The sequence below is a fragment of the Coregonus lavaretus genome, assembly GCF_964263955.1.
Source record: "Coregonus lavaretus genome assembly, chromosome: 19".
NCBI classification, from domain to species: Eukaryota; Metazoa; Chordata; class Actinopteri; order Salmoniformes; family Salmonidae; genus Coregonus; species Coregonus lavaretus.
The window spans coordinates 8,043,928-8,068,182 of record NC_140006.1 but is presented as its reverse complement, the minus strand read 5'-3'; the positions used below and the strand labels follow the sequence as shown (position 1 = coordinate 8,068,182).

At 44.1% G+C, this 24,255-nt stretch overlaps 1 protein-coding gene across 1 annotated transcript in view; it reads left to right on the top strand.

Moving 5' to 3' along the window:
* Window positions 1–7,116: 7,116 nt before the first annotated feature.
* lig1 (ligase I, DNA, ATP-dependent) overlaps window positions 7,117–24,255 on the top strand; it is a gene marked incomplete at its 5' end in the record, with an annotated part of 45,212 nt that continues 28,073 nt past the window's right edge. The window contains 7 exons of the mRNA XM_084183544.1: window positions 7,117–7,208; window positions 11,946–12,020; window positions 12,702–12,885; window positions 16,577–16,715; window positions 17,170–17,292; window positions 17,382–17,693; window positions 18,009–18,141. Of these exons, the coding sequence (XP_084039670.1) occupies window positions 7,117–7,208; window positions 11,946–12,020; window positions 12,702–12,885; window positions 16,577–16,715; window positions 17,170–17,292; window positions 17,382–17,693; window positions 18,009–18,141 (1,058 nt within the window). The remainder of the gene's footprint in view (window positions 7,209–11,945; window positions 12,021–12,701; window positions 12,886–16,576; window positions 16,716–17,169; window positions 17,293–17,381; window positions 17,694–18,008; window positions 18,142–24,255) is intronic.

Sequence of the window (24,255 nt, the reverse complement as noted above, 5' to 3'; positions counted from 1 at the left end):
ATGATCCAGAGGAGGAATGGGAGAAGGTCATGTGGTCTGATGAGACAAAAATAGAGCTTTTTGGTCTAAACTCCACTCGCCGTGTTTGGAGGAAAAAGAAGGATGAGTACAACCCCAAAAACACCACCCCGACCGTGAAGCATGGTGGAAACATCATTCTTTGGGGATGCTTTTCTGCAAAGGGGACAGGACGACTGCACCGTATTGAGGGGAGGATGGATGGGGCCATGTATCGCGAGATCTTGGCCAACAACCTCCTCCCCTCAGTAAGAGCATTGAAGATGGGTCGTGGCTGGGTCTTCCAGCATGACAACGACCCGAAACACACAGCCAGGGCAACTAAGGAGTGGCTCAGTAAGAAGCATCTCAAGATCCTGGAGTGGCCTAGCCAGTCTCCAGACCTGAATCCAATAGAAAATCTTTGGAGGGAGCTGAAAGTCCGTATTGCCCAGCGACAGCCCCGAAACCTGAAGGATCTGGAGACGGTCTGTATGGAGGAGTGGGCCAAAATCCCTGCTGCAGTGTGTGCAAACCTGGTCATGACCTACATGAAACGTATGATCTCTGTAATTGCAAACAAAGGTTTCTGTACCAAATATTAAGTTCTGCTTTTCTGATGTATCAAATACTTATGTCATGCAATAAAATGCAAATTAATTACTTAAATATCATACAATGTGATTTTCTGGATTTTTGTTTTAGATTCCGTCTCTCACAGATGAAGTGTACCTATGATAAAAATTTGACCTCTACATGCTTTGTAGGTAGGAAAACATGCAAAATCGGCAGTGTATCAAATACTTGTTCTCCCCACTGTATGTCACTACTGGCCATGACCGGGAGTCCCATAGGGCGGCACACAATTGGCCAGTGTTGTCCGGGTTAAGGGAGGGTTTGGCCGGGTGGGCTTTACTTGGCTCATCGCACTCTAGCAACTCCTTGTGGCGGGCCGGGCGCCTGCAAGCTGACTTCGGTCGTCAGTTGAACAGTGTTTCCGCCGACACATTGGTGCAGCTGACTTCCGGGTTAAGTGGACGGGTGCTAAGGAGTGCGGTTTGGCGGGTCATGTTTCGGAGGATGCATGACTCGACCTTCGCCTCTCCCGAGCCCGTTGTGGAGTTGCAGCGATGAGACAAAATTGAAATTGGGAGAAAAAGAAGCCTGTTATTGAAATTAGAATTGTATAATATTATTGTTCCTCTTGAGGTTGTTTTATAATATTTTTGTGTACAAAGCACTTCATGTATAGAGCAGATAAATTGCAATTGTATGATGAATTGTATGAACAGTGCACTTACTTTCTCAACAATCTTCTCCAGAGATGTAGTTGTGTATTATAAAATATTTCAGTTGTCAAATTGTTGTGCTGTACTTTTTGAATATAAAAAAAACTATTTGGTCTACCTAAAGACTCATAAGACATCCCCATCATCGTCACTAACCTACTGTAGCGTCAGTATCGCAGCTGCCGGTGGCTCAACACAACACTAACAACAAATATTTTGTCCCCGGGAGAAACGTCTGCCGATCTACTCTGACTCCAGTGCAGCACTGATGAGCTAAAATTAATGTGTCTCAGAGCAGACAGGATGTATTGTATGAGGTTTTGCAGTGTTTGTATAGGTTGAAACATATGGGGTATTTGTGATGTTCCTCTGGGTACCAGATCATGTGGGAGTAGAGGGGAATGAGGAAGTGGATATCATTGCCAAGCAGGCTCTTAAACGTCCTAATGTTGAGATGGAATTGTCAATCAGTAAAACAGAAGGCAAGGGATTAATAAGAACAGTGGTTAAAAAATAAGTGGCAAGAGTTGTGGAACGGGGAGAGTAAAGGAAGACACCTGTATAAGATCCAGGAAAAGGTGGGGGCAGGGAGGTCCTCAGGCCGAGAGAGAAGGGAGGAAAGTGTAGTCAAAAGGCTGAGAATGGGACACACAGGGGAAACATCCGACTTGGAGGTGTGATCATATGTGAGAGAAAGGGAGCGATTGTTATTAGATTTGAGGAATAACGGGGTTGAAGAGCCAGGATTAAGTGAACTGCTGGGGAAATCTTCAGGGGATGTAGTATTTAATTATGTATTTCGTTTCCTTAGGGAGACAAGATTATTGGGTAGAATTTAGACCAGGACTGCCCAACCCTGTTCCTGGAGCGCTACCGTCCTGTAGGCTCTGTCGTGGCCGGCCGCGACCGGGAGACCCATGGGGCGGCGCACAATTGGCCCAGCGTCGTCCAGGGTAGGGGAGGGAATGGCCGGCAGGGATGTAGCTCAGTTGGTAGAGCATGGCGTTTGTAACGCCAGGGTTGTGGGTTCGATTCACACGGGGGACCCGTATGAAAAATATAAAAAATTATCGACTTACAGTTAGGGTTGGGCAGTCTGGATAAGAGCGTCTGCTAAATGACTAAAATGTAAATGTTTTTGCTCAAACCCTAATCTAGCACACCTGATTCTAATAATTAGCTGGTTGATAAGATGAATCAGGTTAGTAACACCTGGGGTTGGAGCGAAAACCTACAGGAGGGTAGCTCACTAGGAACAGGATTGGGCAACGCTGATTTAGACCTTCACCGTCTCTGGTCCACACTCCAGTCTAATTGGTGGCGGTAATGCACCTTAAAGTTGGTTGCCAACCCCCATATAAAATCCACAGAAGAAGACGAAACGTCTGACGTCACTTTGGCGCGGAACATTTCAATCGCGGTTACTGTCTGTGTGTTGTTGTTAGCCACCAAGTTTATAGCAAGGCATTTGCATTTAAATACAATTTACCACGACGGAAAACTGCAAGACAGCATGCAGCGAAGCATAGCGTAAGTAACTTTAACGTTTTAGAACAGTCAGTCACTTCGACATTATTAGCCAAGTAACTTCAAGCTTGCATGTTGTGCGAAACTGGCTAGCTAGCTAGCTAACCAGTTAGCTAGACAGCCAGGTAGGTACACTGTCAAATTAGTTCCTTGCCATCTAACTTGCTTAGGAAATAGGAACAATTAACTATCCAAGTTAGATAACTGGCTTCTGTATGGTTGCAAAGATGTGAACAACGCACGACAGGTCATGCTCCATTGGCACATTTGTGTTGATCATATAACTAGGGTGTTACTGGGGTAAAATAAACAGCTTTTAGAGCTGAACTGAGTGTACCAAATGATACATTTTACATTTACATTTTAGTCATTTAGCAGACACTCTTATCCAGAGCGACTTACAGTTGTAAAAAAAATTCATACTGGCCCCCGTGGGAATCGAACCCACAACCCTGGCGTTGCACTACCAACTGAGCTACATCCCTGCCGGCCATTCCCTCCCCTACCCTGGACGACGCTGGGCCAATCGTGCGCTGCCCCATGGGTCTCCCGGTCGCGGCCGGCTACGACAGAGCCTGGATTTGAACCAGGATCTCTAGTGGCACAGCTAGCACTGCGATGCAGTGCCTTAGACCACTGCGCGACTCAGGAGATACAATCGACTCCCAGAAGTACAGTGCACTTTGTTTCATGTCTGTAGGCCTTACCAGGTATTGGTGAAATATTACAATTTGTGTGTCCGAATTCCGGGTCAAAAGGTCGCGGGAGATAATGCACAGGTCAATGGCAAAGCCTTTTCCAAAAATGGCACCAACATGACACAGGTGGACTCCGATGAACAAACAAACTCGTATCAAGATCGGAATGAACTATTAACATGACATTTTCACCGGTTATACAATAAACGATATCGACCTACTCGCAGTAAATCTATGGTAGCTTCAACAATTCCGCATGCAATCTTGATAGGGGCAAGCAAACTGTTCCAAAGAATCTGAGCTGTGTAATGCCCCGTGTACACTAGCACGCTGTGAAACACCGCTTCCCATTCATTTTCAATGGAAGGAAAGTGGAGAGGGTGGCGTGGGAGGCGGTGAAGTTAAACTTTTACCAACTTTTCTTGCTTATTGTGCAGTAGAGGATAAAAAATACATTTTTGCCTATGGATGTGTAGCTAGCTATGTAGCCAATCTGTGTATGGACCCTAAAACCTTCTGAACTAATATTTATACCAAACTATGATCCTCAGCTATCATAGCCGGTTGTATCAACTTCAAAACAGTCTGAATGACATTAATGAACCATATGGATTGAGTAGAATATAATATAACTTTGTGCCAGGGATGCAAGTCCTATATACATGTAGTTATGACCATGCATGAGATCCCCACATTGTAGCCTGTACATTTAATATATTCACTGATCATGTACTCTACCTTGGCAAATAAAGGTGCAGTTCAGGTATGAATGTCTGTGAGACATTCTTTTTCAGTCATATCCAATACCAGGAGTATCAAACTCCAGTCTTTTAACACTTTGTCTGCATGTATGTATTACAATTATACACTTCAACAGTGTTTACCAATCCTGGTCCTGGGACATCAATGGTTACACATTGTAACTATGCAATAGACTACAAACTTGATATAACTAGACATATCAGTATGGATGACGGATCACCACCTCAAGCTGAACCCTGGCAAGACGGAGCTGCTCTTCTTCCCGGGGAAGGACTGCCCGTTCCATGATCTCGCCATCACGGTTGACAACTCCGTTGTGTCCTCCTCCCAGAGTGCGAAGAGCCTTGGCGTGACCCTGGACAACACCCTGTCGTTCTCCGCTAACATCAAGGCGGTGACCCGATCCTGCAGGTTCATGCTCTACAACATTCGGAGAGTACGACCCTGCCTTACACAGGAAGCGGCACAGGTCCTAATCCAGGCACTTGTCATCTCCCGTCTGGATTACTGCAACTCGCTGTTGGCTGGCCTCCCTGCCTGTGCCATTAAACCCCTACAACTCATCCAGAATGCCGCAGCCCGTCTGGTGTTCAACCTTCCCAAGTTCTCTCACGTCACCCCCCTCCTCCGCACACTCCACTGGCTTCCAGTTGAAGCTCGCATCCGTTACAAGACCATGGTGCTTGCCTATGGAGCAGTGAGGGGAACGGCACCTCCGTACCTTCAGCCTCTGATCAGTCCCTACACCCAAACGAGGGCATTGCGTTCATCCACCTCTGGCCTGCTGGCTCCCCTTCCTCTGCGGAAGCATAGTTCCCGCTCAGCCCAGTCAAAACTGTTCGCTGCTCTGGCACCCCAATGGTGGAACAAGCTCCCTCACGACACCAGGACAGCGGAGTCACTCACCACCTTCCGGAGACATTTGAAACCCCACCTCTTTAAGGAATACCTGGGATAGGATAAAGTAATCCTTCTACCCCCCCCCCATCCCCCCCATCCCCCCCCCCCAAAAAAAAATAAATACAAAAAAAAAAAAAATAATAATTGTAAAGTGGTTATCCCACTGGCTATAGGGTGAATGCACCAATTTGTAAGTCGCTCTGGATAAGAGCGTCTGCTAAATGACGTAAATGTGCCCTTGAGCAAGGCACTTAACCCTAATTGCTCCTGTAAGTCGCTCTGGATAAGAGCGTCTGCTAAATGACTAAAATGTAAATGTAAAGGCTGATTTGTAATTCATATATACAGAAACAGAATTTTAAACAGTACACTACACTTCCTATGCATCATGTAAATACTCTAAAACCGGTTCATCTCACTATCTAATTTCCTTCATCTGCATTGATCTGAAGACACAGGATAGGTGTAGTATTTCATCAAATGAGAGACTTAATTTCAACCAGAAGAGAATGTGAAACGCTTTATTGAAAGAAGTTAATTATCCAAGTGTTGCAAATACATAATACATGTATTATAGATATTATAATTGTAATATCATATTCTAAATACAAGTTCAATCTGTACTTCAATGCACATCTGGTGAGCATTATAAAAACAGAGGAAGAAAGAGGAGGTGGGTATAGAGGTGAAAGGGAAAGAGGTAAGAACACAAGAGCAGGGAAGACAGCGTATAATTAATGAATTACAGTGCTAACCTAATATTCTCTCAGTTAATCACAATTACATAAGTGTCTCTAGCGGTGTCTCCTAACAGCCTTGGGCTCCCAGTTGGCCCATAGGTTATCTTAAGATCGGGTGAGATGGTGACGACGGGACTGGGGGTTGGCATCCTCTGTTTACTTCAAAATATACCTGCAGACGAGAGACAGATGGAGAGAGAGCATGATTAAGCCTTCTGTTTTTTTATTCTAACACTGTCAGTAATCATCAGGAGGTGTATCATTAACTCTGGGACTACTACATCTCTCTGTATTTCAATGTAAAGCATCTCTTTAATATGACTTCCTGTTGACCCAACCAAGTGACCTCTCACCTCTGATCATGCTGTGCCCTCTGTGTCAGCCAGTTCAGATGCGCGAGGGGTTCACCGACACAGCTGATATAACCTAGAGGATTTAAGGAGAAGGGGGGAGAGGGATGAAGTGAAGGAGAGAGACTGTTATTGAGAAAATAAGGTAGTTAAAGAGAATGTTCAACGGGAATCTGTGTGTGGTCTCACCTGGTGTCCACACTAAGTGGCTGCAGAGTACTTTATACTGAAAAACATGCACAGACACATGAGGACAAACCAATATAGCGTAGTTATAGAAATAATGAAGTGTCTTACTATTCTCCATGGTTGGTCCTCTCGCCTATTCTTTGAAGGTGGAAGGAGCCACAGTTATACACCTGAGCTTGCTTACTGCACAACACAATCCATCAATCAGATTGATACACGTGTGTAGGTGTGGGCTATAGGGTGTCTAATTGTTCTAAATGTTGTCAATATGGGTGACTCTTAAGAGCCTGTTTTGTTTTTGTACAGACATCACCCTTACCTGAACAGCACCCTCACCTGAGAAGTAGAAATCAAAGGGAGAGAAACTGGGAATGTAATAACTGCAGTTGACATAGCTAAGTAAATAGAAGAATACTCGTATTGCCATGTGGATGGCTCTTAAAAGAGCATTTGGTTGTGCGTAGGGTAGTCTGTGGTGTTGCCAGGGAACAGCACCCTCTTCAAAGAAGTAGGAGGTGAAGATCTCCCGCACATGGATTGCCTCCCGTACTGCGTTGTTGGCCCCCATCCTTGAAACATCCTGCAGGGCAGTAGACCTCTCATCGGGCACACAGCGGCAAGCTGCAGATCCCCTCCTGGTCCTCGTGTCCATCCTCATGCAGTTATGCAGGACACAGGTAGCCTTCACACGCCTGAATTCCCCCAGGAGACAGTCCCAGATGGCTCTGGTCACCCAACCTTGCAGTGCCCTACACGGTAACTGTAGGCAATCATTTTGAAGGAATCTCCAATTACAAGGTATCTGTAGGAATTTGGAAGAATGTCATTATTCTACTTTTACATCACCAGGTCATTGTGGATTACTAAAGTATAATATCCCTTATAACAATTAATGATAACATTGGATAGATAGATGCATGTGCACACGCGTGCATGTGTAGCATGTGACAATAGCAGGATCATATCAAGGATAGCATCACAAATGAATACATAAATACCACTTGAAGCTTGATGATGACTTGATCATTTGAATTAGCTTTGTAGTGCTAAGGCAAAAACAAAAATGTGCACCCCTTTGAGTCCCCAGGACCAGGACTGAGAACCACTGCTCTTCATTGGGACCTCTTCAACTGCAGACAGGCTTTCACAGCTCTCTGTATCTGAGGACAGAAAACATCACAAGAAACAGACTTCATTACACTCAAATTAGACCGCACTGAATATTATGTTACTATTATCTCCGTCCTCACTTCTAGGGACTGGAACTACACAAAAGGACCTACCCTATCCAGAATAGCCTACTCTCTCACTTTGACAGATGGGGCTGCTATCCTTTCACCCTCCTCCATGGCTGTTAGCTAGCTACATACAAATGCAATTGGAGTTTTTCTTTTCTTCCAATGATAAATACATCAAGATAGCTACCTAACTTCAAATTAGCTAGCTGGTCAAACTGAATTCACTTAGCTAGCTATCTATACAGTATGTAAAGTTGGCTAGATGGCTGGCTAGGTACGTTAGCAGCTCATTTGAGTTAGCATGCACTGTAGCTAGTTAGCTAATAATACATAGTTTTTTTTACATTTTCAAAATGTATTTACTTACGATTGGAAACAGGGCAGCAAAGTTTGGTTGTTACCAGAGCGGTTTAGAACATATTACTATTTACCTGTAAATAACCAGACCTTCATACAAACTTGCTATGTGGAATTCTTGATGCACAATCGAATGTGCTGCCAGCACGCCCACAAGCGAGCCACACTGGGCGGCTGACGCGGCACACAGCAATTTACCGCGTGCTAATCTACACGGGGCATAACGCGTTACCTGGCGATATATGTTTTTGCGTCAAATGCATATGGTCAATGTAGATGAAAGCTTGCCTACCTTATCACTCTGGCGATTTTTGAGCTTGCTCCACAAAACTCCTTCCAGACGTCAGTCAACTTGTATACTTCGAGTTGGTAGGCAAATTGTTTATGATTGGACAAGATAACACCTCCCGAAATGGACGAAGCATCAAACCGCTCTGGCCCCACTGATTTGAGGGAGCTCCCAGATAGAGAAATTCTCGCAAACGGTTTATCAGACAACATTAACATACCTTATTCACAACATATTAAGGAAGATATTTATGCAAAAATATTTCAATTTAATTCAGTTGATCAAAATATCATGATTTATAAAGTGAGCACCATCGTCAAACAGAATTCTCGCTCAGCGTCCAGGTTTTGTCACTAGACCTAACACCCCAATACTGACTGTTTCAAAATTCAAGTTGACACCTACCTAAATATATATCTAGCTATTACATTTACATTTAAGTCATTTAGCAGACGCTCTTATCCAGAGCGACTTACAAATGGGTGCATTCAACTTAGAATAGCCAGTGGGACAACCACTCCTTTTTCCCCCTTTTTTTTTAAATGGGGGGGGGGGGGGGGGTAGAAGGATTACTGGTTTCAAGTGTCTCCGGAAGGTGGTCAGTGACTCCGCTGTCCTGGCGTCGTGGGGGAGCTTGTTCCACCATTGGGGTGCCAGAGCAGTGAATAGCTTTGACTGGGCTGAGCGGGAACTGTGCTTCCATAGAGGTAGGGGGGCTAGCAGGCCAGAGGTGGATGAATGTAGTACCCTCGTTTGGGTATAGGGTCTGATCAGAGCCTGAAGGTAAGGAGGTGCCGTTCCCCTCAGCTCCGTAGGCAAGCACCATGGTTTTGTAGTAGATGTGAGCTTCAACTGGAAGCCAGTGGAGTGTGCGGAGGAGCGGGGTGACATTAGAGAACTTGGGAAGGTTGAACACCAGATGGGCTGCAGCGTTCTGGATAAATTGTAGGGGTTTAACGGCACAGGCAGGGAGTCCAGCCAACAGTGAGTTGCAGTAATCCAGACGGGAGATGACAAGTGCCTGGATTAGGACCTGTGCCTCTTTCTGTGTAAGGTAGGGTCGTACTCTGCGAATGTTGTAGAGCATGAACCTACAAAACTGGTTTGGATCAAGAAGGTCATTCTGAGAGAGATAGCAGGAGAGTTGGCTAGAGACGTCACGCTCAAGAGTTTTGGAGAGAAAAGAAAGAAGGGATACTGGTCTGTAGTTGTTGACATCGGAGGGATCGATTGTAGGTTTTTTGAGGAGGGGTGCAACTCTCGCTCTCTTGAAGACTGAAGGGACATAGCCAGCGGTCAAGGATGAGTTGATGAGCGAGGTGAGGTCTCCGGAAATGGTCTGGAGAGGAGGGGATAGGGTCAAGCGGGCAGGTTGTTGGGAGGGAGGCCGGCCGGCCGTCACAAGTCGCAAGATTTCATCTGGAGAGAGAGGGGAGAAAGAAGTCAAAGCATAGGGTAGGGCAGTGTGAGCAGGACCAGCGGTGTCATTTGACTTAATAAATGAGGATTGGATGTCGTCAACCTTCTTTTCAAAATGGTTGAAGAAGTCATCCACAGAGGGGGAGGAGGATTCAGTAGGGAGGAGAAGGTGGCAAAGAGCTTCCTAGGGTTAGAGGCAGAGGCTTGAAATTTAGAGTGGTAGAAAGTGGCTTTAGCAGCAGAAACAGAGGAAGAAAATGTAGAGAGGAGGGAGTAAAAAGATGACAGGTCCGAAGGGAGTCTAGTTTTCCTCCATTTCCGCTCGGCTGCCCGGAGCCCTGTTCTGTGAGCTCGCAATGAGTCGTCAAACCACAGAGCAGGAGGGAAGGACCGAGCCGGCCGGGAGGATAGGGGACATAGAGAGTCAAAAGATGCAGAAAGGGAGGAGAGGAGGGTTGAGGAGGCAGAATCAGGAGATCAGAGGGAGAAGGATTTAGCAGAGGGAAGAGATGATAGGATGGAAGAGGAGAGAGTAGCGGGAGAGAGAGCGAGCGAAGGTTGCGACGGCACATTACCATCTGAGTAGGGGCAGAGTGAGTAGTGTTGGAGGAGAGCGAGAGAGAAAAGGATACAAAGTAGTGGTCGGAGACTTGGAGGGGAGTTCCAATGAGATTAGTAGAAAAACAGCATCTAGTAAAGATGAGGTCAAGCGTATTGCCTGCCTTGTGAGTAGGGGGGGACGGTGAGAGGGTGAGGTCAAAAGAGGAGAGGAGTGGAAAGGAGGAGGCAGAGAGAAATGAGTCAAAGTTAGACGTAGGGAGGTTAAAGTCACCCAGAACTGTGAGGGGTGAGCCATCCTCAGGAAAGGAACTTATCAAGGTGTCAAGCTCATTGATGAACTCTCCAAGGGAACCTGGAGGGCGATAAATGACAAGAATGTTAAGCTTGAATGGGCTAGTGACTGTGACAGCATGGAATTCAAATGAGGAGATAGACAGATGGGTCAGGGGGAAAAGAGAGAATGTCCACTTGGGAGAGATGAGGATTCCTGTGCCACCGCCGCGCTGACCAGATGCTCTCGGGGTATGCGAGAACGCATGATCAGACCAGGAAAGAGCAGTAGGAGTAGCAGTGTTTTCTGTGGTAATCCATGTTTCCGTCAGCGCCAAGAAGTCGAGGGACTGGAGGGTAGCATAGGCTGAGATTAACTCTGCCTTGTTGGCCGTAGAACGGCAGTTCCAGAGGCTGCCGGAGACCTGGAACGCCACGTGGATCGTGCGTGCAGGTGTGAAGCGTTTGTATGGCCTGTGCAGAGAGGAGAGAACAGGGATAGACAGACACATAGTTGACAGGCTACAGAAAAGGCTACAATAATGCAAAAGAGATCGGAATAAAATTAACCGAACATCTGGGGAAGCGAGAGAGCGGGGCCTCCCTCACTTACGTTTCACTGAAGCACTCAAATATAACTCTCCCAACTTCCACTTTAAAATTATAATTGTTGTAAACTACAGCGGTTCAATGTTTTCTAGGAATAGACTAACTTAGTTTATTCAGCTAGCTAACTTGGTACAGTATTCTTCAGTGAAAACCGCCCAGGGCACCGTATCCTATGATGCCATAGCTAACTAGCATGCTAGCTTCCAATAACACACGGTTTAGCACCAATATCCGGTTACAACAAACTACCAATAGTGTGTTAACACACTAAACAGATCATTCGTATCCGTGTCTAACGTTATGTAAAGTTTTGGGTTAGTTTTGACAGTTTGAGTGAGTACGTCGTCAACTTATTCAGCCAGTTAGCTAGCTAGAATAGTTAGCATATTAGCTAGCCATCGCTCTCTGTCAACGAACCAACCCCTCCTCCCATGGTATGAAACACACAGAGAAAGCCAAGCTAACGTTAACTAGTCACCCATGTCTTGAATTCCTTTTAAACGACTCTGGTTACCAGTATGTAAATAAAAAAATAAGTGTAGGTTATAAACTTACCCTTAGTAGCTACTGTTAGGCAGTTAAGTGTAAAGCTAGCTACTGAATCAATTTAGCTAGTTCGCGTCTGTCCCAACGGAGAGAAAGTGTCTCCAAACGCAGAAGCCCGGTTATTAGACTCCGTATGGATACCTTTGCCTTTTTACAGTCCATATTTGTTGTTTGACTTCTCTTCAATTTTCTCTTGCCCTAAAGCGCTTTCTTCCTGCCCAAAACTGGCAAAGAAAAGGAAAGCAAAAAGAGTGATGGACCAGTGAAAGAGAAACCAGAGTAAGTGTTTAAAGCTAGAATCCTTAGGTTCTACATACATTTTTGGACTTATAAATTAAAGATTTACATACACATTGATTCTTTAAGGATATAACTTGGAAATGCCTCATGAGCTTAAACTGTCGTACCCCATCAGAACTCAAAATATACGCTTTTTTGCGTCAATGTTTGTAAAGAACTTAAATGTAAACAAACACTGTATAGCCTCAACATGGTTACAACTATAATTTTGATATGTCATTGCATCCATAGCTGTCTATGAATGAGTGGTTACAATTCTCCAGGCCCATCCCTCAGCTTTATACCTAAACAGGCAGGGTGACCACTTTATTATTGTTTCAACTGCAGATTCTAGCTTTAAGGCCGGAGGTGAAGATTGCAGGGTTTTCACCGGGTGTAACTATCTATACAGGAAACTGATAACCTGTTTGTGGTAGAGTACTCTGCGTCCCAAATGGCACCCTATTATCTACATACTGCACTACTTTTGACCACAACTCTATGGGCCCTGGTCAAAAGTAGAGCACTATAAAGGGAATAGGGTTCCACTTGGGACATATCCGTGGCTTGGATGACAAAGCAGTTAGCTATGGCGAAAGCAAACAGACTGGTCTAGGATGATATGATTACAATTTGTTGCAGTGTCTGTCTTATATATATATATTTTCTTATCCTTGCTAGACCTGTCAAAAGTCCTCTCAAAGTGCAGAATGGAGTCCACAATGAGCCTGATTCGCCAGTAAAACAGTTCAGGAAACACAGTCGTCAGATCCTGCACAGTGACGATGATGAGGCTCCAGCTGTGAAAGAACAGGCAGTCAAACAGGAACAAGACGACAAGGCTGTCCTGCCCAAGAAGGAAAAGGTAGCTATTACATTTCCCATCACATTTCCTTCTCTATGTAAACCATCTCTAATCAGGAGATTATTTGCACACCCTGCACTGGGCCTGTATTCACAAAGCGCCTCAAAGTAGGATCAGGTCCCCTCCTGGCCATGTAATCTTATTCTTTAGAATCTAAAAGGCAAAACGGATCCTAGATCAGCACTCCTACTTTAAGACCATGATACAAATGGCACCTGGTCTATGCAATTAAAGACGAGGCAAAGTATGTGTGTGTGCGTGTGTACAGTGCATTCGGAAAGTATTCAGACCCCTTTACTTTTTCCAATTTGTTACATTTTAGAATAAGGCTGTAATGTATTACATTGTTTTTTTCCCTCAATCTACACACAATACTGTAATGTTAAAATTAAAAAACTGATATCACATTTACGTAAGTATTCAGACCGTTTACTCAGTACTTTGTTGAAGCACCTTTGGCAGCGATTACAGCCTCAAGTCTTCTTGGGTATGATGCTACAAGCTTGGCACACCTGTATTTGGGGAGTTTCTCCCATTATTCTCTGCAGATCCTCTCAAGCTCTGTCAGGTTGGATGGGGAGCGTCAATGCACAGCTATTTTCAGGTCTCTCCAGAGATGTTAGATCGGGTTCAAGTCTGGGCTCTGGCTGGGCCACTCAAGGACATTGAGACTTGTCTCAAAGCCACTCCTGCATTGTCTTGGCTATGTGCTTAGGGTCATTGTCCTGTTGGAAGGTGAACCTTCGCCACAATCTGAGGTCTTGAGCGCTCTGGAGCATGTTTTCATCAAGGATCTCTCTGTACTTTGCTCCGTTCATCTTTCCCTCGATCCTGACTAGTCTCCCAGTCCCTGCTGCTGAAGAACATCCCCACAGCATGATGCTGCCACCAACATGCTTCACTGTAGGGATGGTGCCAGGTTTCCTCCAGAAGTGACAATTGGCATACAGGCCAAAGAGTTCAATATTGGTTTCATCAGACCAGAGAACCTTGTTTCTCATGGTCAGTCCTTTAGGTGCCCTTTGGCAGACTCCAAGCGGGCTGTCATGTGCCTTTTACTGAGGTGTGGCTTCCGTCTGGCCACTCTACCATAAAGGCCTGATTGTTGGAGTGCTGCAGAGATGGTTGTCCTTCTTGAAGGCTCTCCCATCTCCATGGAGGAACTCTGGAGCTCTGCTGGAGTGACCATTGGGTTCTTGGTCACCTCTCTGACCAAGGCCCTTCTCCACCGATTGCTCAGTTTGGCCGGGGGGCCAGCTCTAGGAAGAGTCTTGGTGGTTCCAAACTTCTTCCATTTAAGAATGATGGAGGCCACTGTGTTCTTGGGACCTTCAATGCTGGCATGAAAATGTTGGTACCCTTCCCCAGATCTGTGCCTTGACACAATCCTGTCTCGGAGCTCTACGGACAATTCCTTCGACCTCATGGCTTGGTTTTTGCGCTGACATGCACTGTCAACTGTGGGACCTTATATAGACAGGTGTGTGCCTTACCAAATAATGTCCAATCAATTGAATTTACCACAGGTTGACTCCAATCAAGTTGTAGAAACATCTGAAGGATGATCAATGGAAACAGGATGCACCTGAGATAAATTTAGAGTCTCATAGCAAAAGGTCTGAATACTTAGTGAGGGGAAAAAAGTATTTCATCCCCTGCTGATTTTGTACGTTTGCCCACAGACAAATAAATTATCAGTCTATAATTTTAATGGTAGGTTTATTTGAACAGTGAGAGACAGAATTACAACAAAAAAATCCAGAAAAACGCATGTCAAAAATGTTATAAATTGATTTGCATTTTAATGAGGGAAATAAGTATTTGACCCCTCTGCTAAACATGACTTAGTACTTGGTGGCAAAACCCTTGTTGGCAATCACAGAGGTCAGTCATTTCTTGTAGGAGGAATTTTGTCCCAGTCCTCTTTGCAGATCTTCTCCAAGTCATTAAGGTTTCGAGGCTGCCGTTTGGCAACTCGAACCTTCAGCTCCCTCCACACATTTTCTATGGGATTAAGGTCTGGAGACTGGCTAGGCCACTCCAGGACCTTAATGTGCCTCTTCTTGAGCCACTCCTTTGTTGCCTTGGCTGTGTGTTTTGGGTCATTGTCATGCTGGAATACCCATCCACGACCCATTTTCAATGCCCTGGCTGAGGGAAGGAGGTTCTCAACCAAGATTTGACGGTACATGGCCCCGTCCATCATCCCTTTGATGCGGTGAAGTTGTCCTGTCCCCTTAGCAGAAAAACACCCCCAAAGCATAATGTTTCCACCTCCATGTTTGACGGTGGGGATGGTGTTCTAGGTGTCATAGGCAGCATTCCTCCTCCTCCAAACACAGCGAGTTGAGTTGATGCCAAAGAGCTCGATTTTGGTCTCATCTGACCACAACACTTTCACCCAGTTCTTCTCTGAATCATTCAGATGTTCATTGGCAAACTTCAGATGGGCATGTATATGTGCTTTCTTGAGCAGGGGGACCTTGCGGGCGCTGCAGGATTTCAGTCCTTCACGACAGAGTGTGTTACCAATTGTTTTCTTGGTGACTATGGTCCCAGCTGCCTTGAGATCATTGACAAGATCCTCCCGTGTAGTTCTGGGCTGATTCCTCACCATTCTCATGATCATTGCAACTCCACGAGGTGAGATCTTGCATGGAGCCCCAGGCCGAGGGAGATTGACAGTCTTTTGTGTTTCTTCCATTTGCGAATAATCACACCCATTCCAGCCTTGTGTAGGTCTACAATCTTGTCCCTGACATCCTTGGAGAGCTCTTTGGTCTTGGCCATGGTGGTGAGTTTGGAATCTGATTGATTGATTGCTTCTGTGGACAGGTGTCTTTTATACAGGTAACAAACTGAGATTAGATGCACTCCCTTTAAGAGTGTGCTCCTAATCTCAGCTCGTTACCTGTATAAAAGACACCTGGGAGCCAGAAATCTTTCTGATTGAGAGGGGGTCATACTTATTTCCCTCATTAAAATGCAAATCTATTTATAACATTTGATATGTGTTTTTCTGGATTTTATTGTTGTTATTCTGTCTCTCACTGTTCAAATAAACCTACCATAAAAATTATACACTGATCATTTCTTTGTCAGTGGGCAAACGTACAAAATCAGCAGGGGATCAAATACTTTGTGTGTGTGTGTGTGTGTGTGTGTATATATATATATATATATATATATATACACTTAGTTGGAGTCATTAAAACTCGTTTTTCAACCACTCCACAAATGTCTTGTTAACAAACTATAGTTTTGGCAAGTCAGTTAGGACATCTACTTTGTGCATGACACAAGTAATTTTTCCAACAATTGTTTACAGACAGATTATTTCACTTATAATTCACTGTATCACAATTCCAGCGGGTCAGAAGTTTACATACACTAAGTTGACTGTGCCTTTAAACGGCTACAAAATCAGCAGGGGATCAAATAGTTTTTTCCCTCACTGTATGTAAATAAGGTTTATTTTTAATTTTTAATAAAGTAACAAAATTGTCCAAAAACCTGTTTTAGCTTTGTCATTATGGGGTATTGTGTATAGATTGATGAGGAAAAACATTTTATTTAATAAATTTTTGAAAAAGGCTGTAACGTAACAAAATGTGGAAAAAGTGAAGGTCTGAATACTTTCCGAATGCACTGTATATATAGATCTGAGTAAGCATTGTCTTTTCCCCCACAGAATGAAGTATTCAAGGCAGTCCCCACCCCCTTGTCCCCCGCTGCTGCCCCCGTCACTCTTGCTACACCAGTGACCCCAGCTGCCACCCCTGACAGTCCCACGTCCACCTCACCCTCAGGAATACTCAAGAGCCGGACCGGTCAGTCTCTAGCTAAAATAAAATAAATAATATGCCATTTAGCAGACGCTTTTATCCAAAGCGACTTACAGTCATGCGTGAATACATTTTTGTGTATGGGTTGTCCCGGGGTTCGAACCCACTACCTTGGCGTTACAAGCGCCGTGCTCTACCAGCTGAGCTACAGAGGACCACAAGTTAAACAAGTCCATCAGCCTCTACTAACACGCTGTTAACTATCTTATCTAATGCAGCTTGCAATTTCAAAGTTGTTATATGAAATATGAAAAACACTGTCATATCTGGTCTTACTTGTTGCAGGTGCGTGGGAATTATTACTAAAAGAAAAGAAGCTCGCACACAAGTTGTTTGAAAAAAACACCACCGTTTTTGGTTGCATAATTGCACTAATTTCACATAAGTGTTCAGTAGTAATGCATCTCTAACTGTTTGTCTTTCTGTGTCATCTCTGTAGCAAGGAAGCAGTTCCCAAAGAGAAAACTGGACAGCAGGAGTGGCAGTGAGGAGGAGGAGGTGAAGGAGGAACAAGGACTGCAGAATAAAAGAGCTAGGGTTGACAAAACACAGGACAGCACAGGTAAGGTTTTCTATCCTCCATTACAAGTGTGTTCATTCCTACCCCTTCTTTCATGGATTGCATCACTCCATTTCTATCATTCTCTGTAGAGAATGAAGAGGAAGCAATGCAGGTGGGAGGAGAGGAAAAAAGTGTGGATAAGCCTAAGATAGCGGCGGAAAAAACGGAGCAGAATGAGACGGATGAAGAGAAGACTAAAGACGACGAAAAGGAGAAAGAAATTGATGTGAAAGAGACCACGACCGAGAAGGCAGAGGACGATGGAAAGAAGTTGAAAGAGGAAAAAGAGAAAGGAAAAAGTCCTAAAACTCAAAAGAAGGCGGTAAAGGATGAGAAAGAAATTGAGGACAAAGTGTCACAAAGGCCCCAAGCCAAGAAAGCCCCCATCAGCAGTTTCTTTGGTGAGATTTTTCCCCCACTTACATCTCTATGAATGAGTTTGCTCTCTGCAGTTTGTTTAGAAGAAACCTGAAGGAGTGTAAGTGTGTCTCAAATGGCATCCTATTCCCTTTATAGTGCACTACTTTTGACCAGAGCCGTATGGGCCTTGTCAAATGTAGTGCACTATATAGGGAATAGGGTGCCATTCGGGCCTCAACCTCAATTTGCTTTGGGAAGTTTAGAAGAAATCTGAAGTGGTGTAAGAGGCTTATAAGCTGCAGAGATGGCAGTGGAACAAGTACATGTAACATGCTTTGTACTTCTCTGTTCTCTAGCTCCCAGGAAAGCAGCTGTGAAGATGGAAAAACCAGAGGAGAAAAGCGTGGAAGGGAGAAGGCTGAGCGGGGAGAAGAAGGAGGAAGAGGAAAAGGTGGCCAGTATCACTGAGGTTGTTAAAGACAAGAAAGGGTAAGCGAGCGACAACTGCCGATAATGCAAATTTATTTACTTTACACCAGTGGTCACCGATCTCCAAGCCATTCCTTATTTATGTTTTATTTTTTGGGTACTTTTACCCCTTTTTCTCCCCAATTTTGTGATATCCAATTGGTAGTTAGTCTTGTCCCATCGCTGCAACTCCCCTACGGACTCGGGAGAGGCAAAGTTCGAGAGCCATGCGTCCTCCGAAACACGACCCTGCCAAGGCGCACTGCTTCTTGACACACTGCTCCCTTAACCCGGAAGCCAGCCGCACCAATGAGTCGGAGGAAACACCGTTCAGCTGGCGACCGGAGTCAGCTTGCAGGCGCCCGACTCGCCACAAGGAGTCGCTAGAGCGCGATGGGACAAGGAAATCCCAGCCGGCCAAACCCTCCCCTAACCCGGACGACGCTGGGCCAATTGTGCGCCGGCTCACAGGTTTCCCGGTCACGGCCGGCTGTAACGCAGCCTGGGATCGAACCTGGGACTGTAGTGATGCCTCAAGCAGTGCGATGCAGTGCCTTTGACTGCTGTGCCACTCGGGAGGCCCTCCAAGCCATTTCTAGTTGATCACCAAACATTTCTGTAAAAAACAACAACGCTGCTGGCAGTATGTGCACTTGATTCAGCAGCGCTAACGCCGGGCATGCAAAGTGTTCCCATTTTGAACCATTTCATGTGTCTGAAGGTAGAACTCCGCCGACCCAGCAGGCCCAGAGAGCAAATCAAGTGCACCTACAGTGAAGGAAGAAAGTATTTGATCCCCTGCTGATTTTGTACGTTTGCCCACTGACAAAGACATGATCAGTCTATAATTTTAATGGTACGTTTATTTGAACAGTGAGAGACAGAATAACAACAACAAAATCCAGAAAAACGCATGTCAAAAATGTTATCAATTGATTTGCATTTTAATGAGGGAAATAAGTATTTGACCCCCTCTCAATCAGAGAGATTTCTGGCTCCCAGGTGTCTTTTTTATACAGGTAACGAGCTGAGATTAGGAGCACACTCTTAAAGGGAGTGCTCCTAATCTCAGCTTCTTTCCTGTATAAAAGACACCTGTCCACAGAAGCAATCAATCAATCAGATTCCAAACTCTCCACCATGGCCAAGACCAAAGAGCTCTCCAAGGATGTCAGGGACAAGATAGACCTACACAAGGCTGGAATGGGCTACAAGACCATCGCCAAGCAGCTTGGTGAGAAGGTGACAACAGTTGGTGCGATTATTCGCAAATGGAAGAAACACAAAAGACTATCAATCTCCCTCGGCCTGGGCTCCATGCAAGTCTCACCTCGTGGAGTTGCAATGATTATGAGAATGGTGAGGAATCAGCCCAGAACTACATGGGAGGATCTTGTCAATGAGCTCAAGGCAGCTGGGGCCATAGTCACCAAGAACAATTGGTAACACACTACGCCGTGAAGGACTGAAATCCTGCAGCGCCCGCAAGGTCCCCCTGCTCAAGAAAGCACATTAACATGCCCATCTGAAGTTTGCCAATGAACATCTGAAGGATTCAGAGGAGAACTGGGTGAAAGTGTTGTGGTCAGATGAGACCAAAATGGAGCTCTTTGGCATCAACTCAACTCGCCGTGTTTGGAGGAGGAGGAATGCTGCCTATGACCCCAAGAACACCATCAAGGGATGATGGACGGGGCCATGTACCATCAAATCTTTGGTGAGAACCTCAGAATGGGTAGTGGATGGGTATTCCAGCATGACAATGACCTAAAACACACGGCCAAGGCAACAAAGGAGTGGCTCAAGAAGAAGCACATTAAGGTCCTGGAGTGGCCTAGCCAGTCTCCAGACCTTAATCCCATAGAAAATCTGTGGAGGGAGCTGAAGGTTCGAGTTGCCAAATGTCAGCCTCGAAACCTTAATGACTTGGAGAAGATCTGCAAAGAGGAGTGGGACAAAATCCCTCCTGAGATGTGTGCAAACCTGGTGGCCAACTACAAGAAACATCTGACCTCTGTGATTGCCAACAAGGGTTTTGCCACCAAGTACTAAGTCATGTTTTGCAGAGGGGTCAAATACTTATTTCCCTCATTAAAATGCAAATCAATTTATAACGTTTTTGACATGCGTTTTTCTGGATTTTATTGTTGTTATTCTGTTTCTCACTGTTCAAATAAACCTACCATTAAAATTATAGAATTATCATTTATTTGTCAGTGGGCAAACATACAAAATCAGCAGGGGATCAAATAATTTTTTCCCTCACTGTATAGGCCTAACGCTGGCTGGCCAATCAGATAGCTCATATCACCGTGTCTGCACAGTTTCTTTGCTCCATAGACTCATGTAAAAAGAAGCCTAGAACGCACGGCAAAGTTGATAATGTGAGAGAGAGACTGAACGAATACATCAAAGAGCTGCTTTTTTTATGAGTAAGTTGTTATTCAGCACTGTCAGTTGGTTTAACAGTTTTATAAGCCATAAAATGCGAATTCTCCCTACTTCCACTCAAGCTACAACCAGCACTGCAGCTTCAATTAATTAACCAGTATAGCAAATTGTTTCAATAAGCTTGCGTTATTATTTGCGGCTTGTTTCTTTTTTAATAGAGGAATATTTCACTTTCTCTGGTCATAGGAGTAACAACATGAATTGGTGCATGAGGCAGAAATAAATGTCACCATCAGCTGGAAGACTGTCCCCTTTTCTCAGCAGAGGGAAGGTTGGTGAGTCGGGTGAGAGGCAGCCTCACCGTTGCTCCCTCCCTCCCCTCAGACTGACAATTAGATGCAGGCCATCAGTCCAGTAAAAAAAAAAATATATATATAATGCTCACTCAGCTGTGCCTCACAAGTAGTACTTCAAATGGTCAATTACAAGTGTGATTATATACCAAAAATGTTGAAATATGGTCTGAGAAGAACAACATTGGCAGGGCAATTGAAGTGTAGTCAATATGCAGTGATAATGTATTTGGCCTATAGCCTACTGCAAACTTCATTGCTACAGAACTGTTTTTAATTGGTTAATGTTGCATAGGCTTACGTTTAAGTCATGTTTAAAATTAAATTAAATCTGAGCGGTAGGTCTCTGCTTGCATTTTGACTCAGTGATCTTGACTCAAAGGTCCCGTGTGGCTCAGTTGCTAGAGCATGGCACTTGCAACGCCAGGGTTGTGTGTTCGATTCCCACGGGAGACCAATACGAACAAATATGAAAATGTATGCACTCACTACTGTAAGTCGTTCTGGATAAGAGCGTCTGCTAAATGACTTAAATGTAAAGGTTTTTGTGACCACTGGTTTACACCATGTCTTTGAAGGAGTAGGTATTAGGGATGTGAATCTTTCCTTTCAAGCACAATTCGATACGCATCTAGATACAGTACCAGTCAAAAGTTTGGACATACCTACTCATTCCAGGGTTTGTCTTTATTTTTACTATTTTCTACATTATAGAATAATAATGAAGACATCAAAACTATTAAATAACACATACGGAATCATGTAATAACCAAAAAAGTGTTAACCAAATCAAAATATATTTGAGATTCTTCAAAGTAGCCACCCTTTGCCTTGATGACAGCTTTGCACACTCTTGGTATATGGTGTGTGTAGGTACCTGAGCTGAGATGTAGGGCTGACTGAGTATCTACCACTATCAGATTAGGGGGGGGTCGACAATTTATGCTTTTTATACCCCCCACTTTTTTATCTGAAATCAGAACAAATCAGTTGGATGGGCATTTGATTTCCATAGGGGGGCACGTTTTTAGTTTGTGTTTTTATATCGGTGTTATAGTAAAGACCATTGGCGGCGCATGAGTTTCAAATTTGGGGAAACATACAATTTACCCTACCATTTCTACCGATCTGCATGCCAGTTATGATTTTCATATGCGCATTTTCGTGGAACAATTATTTCAATAATAACATAGTTATTAGGCCTATAATAGGGTTGGGCGGTATCCAGGTTTTCATATCATCATACTGTCCTTCTCTCATACCGGGATATATACGGGATTACCAGTTTAGTACACAAGGGGTGCCAAGAAATACCCATTGGGCGTCTTACCAGAATGCTAACAAAAGTCATAGTGAATTGAGGTTGCTAGCTAAATATGCTAACAAGCGCAAACGGAAAATAAATTAATTTCAAAGACCGGCAATCCAGCTCATAAAATTATAAATTTTTGGTGAGTTTGGACATTTACAAACGAATGTGAATGAGAGACATTGTGCAAATGAACAACGTTTTGACGCATGCTTGTCTGAAGGAAGAACAGTACTGGATCTGAAGTAGCATGTGTAGGCTACATGTACATGTCTTTGTGGAGTCTGGAGGAGGGCTGTAGCGGTCATTACATTTTGTCATTCAAATAACTGCCGGTCTCACGGTAATTGACGTTAATTAACAAACACATTTAGCATCTCAGGCTTCCACGCATAGCCTACAAGCCACTGATGAGGACTTTTGGAACATCTACATTTTATAAATGTCTGAAATCAATTTTAATATAGCCTACACCAGGGTTCTTCAATTCCGGTCCTGGAGGGCCGAAACACCTCTGTTTTTCATCCTCTCCTTCTAATCAGGGGCTAATTCAGACCTGGGACACCAGGTGAGTGCAATTAACTACCAGGTAGAAATAAAAAAAACAGAAGTGTTTCGGCCCTCCAGGACCGGCATTGAAGAACCCTGGCCTACACCATCACAATAAATCCATTATTTTAGGCAGGTCTAAAGAAACATTATAATATTAAGAAAATGTAGCCTATTTCAGAAGAACAGCATATTCTGAGTCCTTATGTTAGGCCTTGATGTGGCTATGCCATATGGCTGTGGGCTATGCTAGTTCATTTAGCAAGCATGATTTGCTTATAATTCCCGTGGCATTATTTTATAGTAACAACAATAGAATTGAACATAGCTGAATAAAATAGAAAGGATATTTTCCCCCAAATGATTTGAGGTAGTGCACACACATGCAGCTATGCTGTGTTGAGCAATTACCAAAGAAACAGGTCCTCTTATATGCTTAATTTAGTTATTTATGCAACTTTAGTTGATAGAAACGTTAAGCTGTATGTTTTGATTTCTAATACATTCTAAGGCTGCATGATGAGATTAATGACGATTTGAAAAAAGTCTCATGAAAGGGAAGCGCTCTGTTTCTTGTGCAGGCTGCACACACTTAATCAGTCTCTCATTCACAATTTGACAAGCACTTGATCATATTCTCAAGCAGTATTCTCAATTTGAAATGGTCTTTACATACAGATGAAGTCGGATGTTTACATACAGTTTTTCACAATTCCTGACATTTAATCCTAGTAAAAAGTCCCTGTCTTCGGTCAGTTAGGATCACCACTTTATTTTAAGAATGTGAAATGTCAGAATAATAGTAGAGAATGGTTTATTTCAGCTTTTATTTATTTCATCACATTCTCAGTGGGTCAGAAGTTTACATACACTCAATTAGTATTTGGTAGCATTGCCTTTAAATTGTTTAACTTGGGTCAAACGTTTCGGGTAGCCTTCCACAAGCTTCCCACATAAGTTGTGTGAATTTTGGCCCATTCCTCCTGACAGAGCTGGTGTAACTGAGTCAGATTTGTAGGCCTCCTTGCTCGCACACGCCTTTTCAGTTCTGCCCACAAATGTTCTATAGGATTGAGGTCAGGGCTTTGTGATGGCCACTCAAATACCTTGACATTGTTGTCCTTAAGCCATTTTGCCACAACTTTGGAAGTATGTTTGGGGTCATTGTCCATTTGGAAGACCCATTTGCGACCAAGCTTTAACTTCCTGACTGATGTCTTGAGATGTTGCTTCAATATATCCACATAATTTTCCTTCCTTATGATGCCATCTATTTTGTGAAGTGCACCAGTCCCTCCTGCAGCAAAGCATCCCCACAGCATGATGCTGCCACCCCCGTGCTTCACGGTTGGGATGGTGTTCTATGGCTTGCAAGCCACCCCCTTTTTCCTCCAAACATAACGATGGTCATTATGGCCAAACAGTTCCATTTTTGTTTCATCAGACCAGAGGACATTTCTCCAAAAAGTATGATTTCTGTCCCCATGTGCAGTTGCAAACCGTAGTCTGGCTTTTTTATGGCGGTTTTGGAGC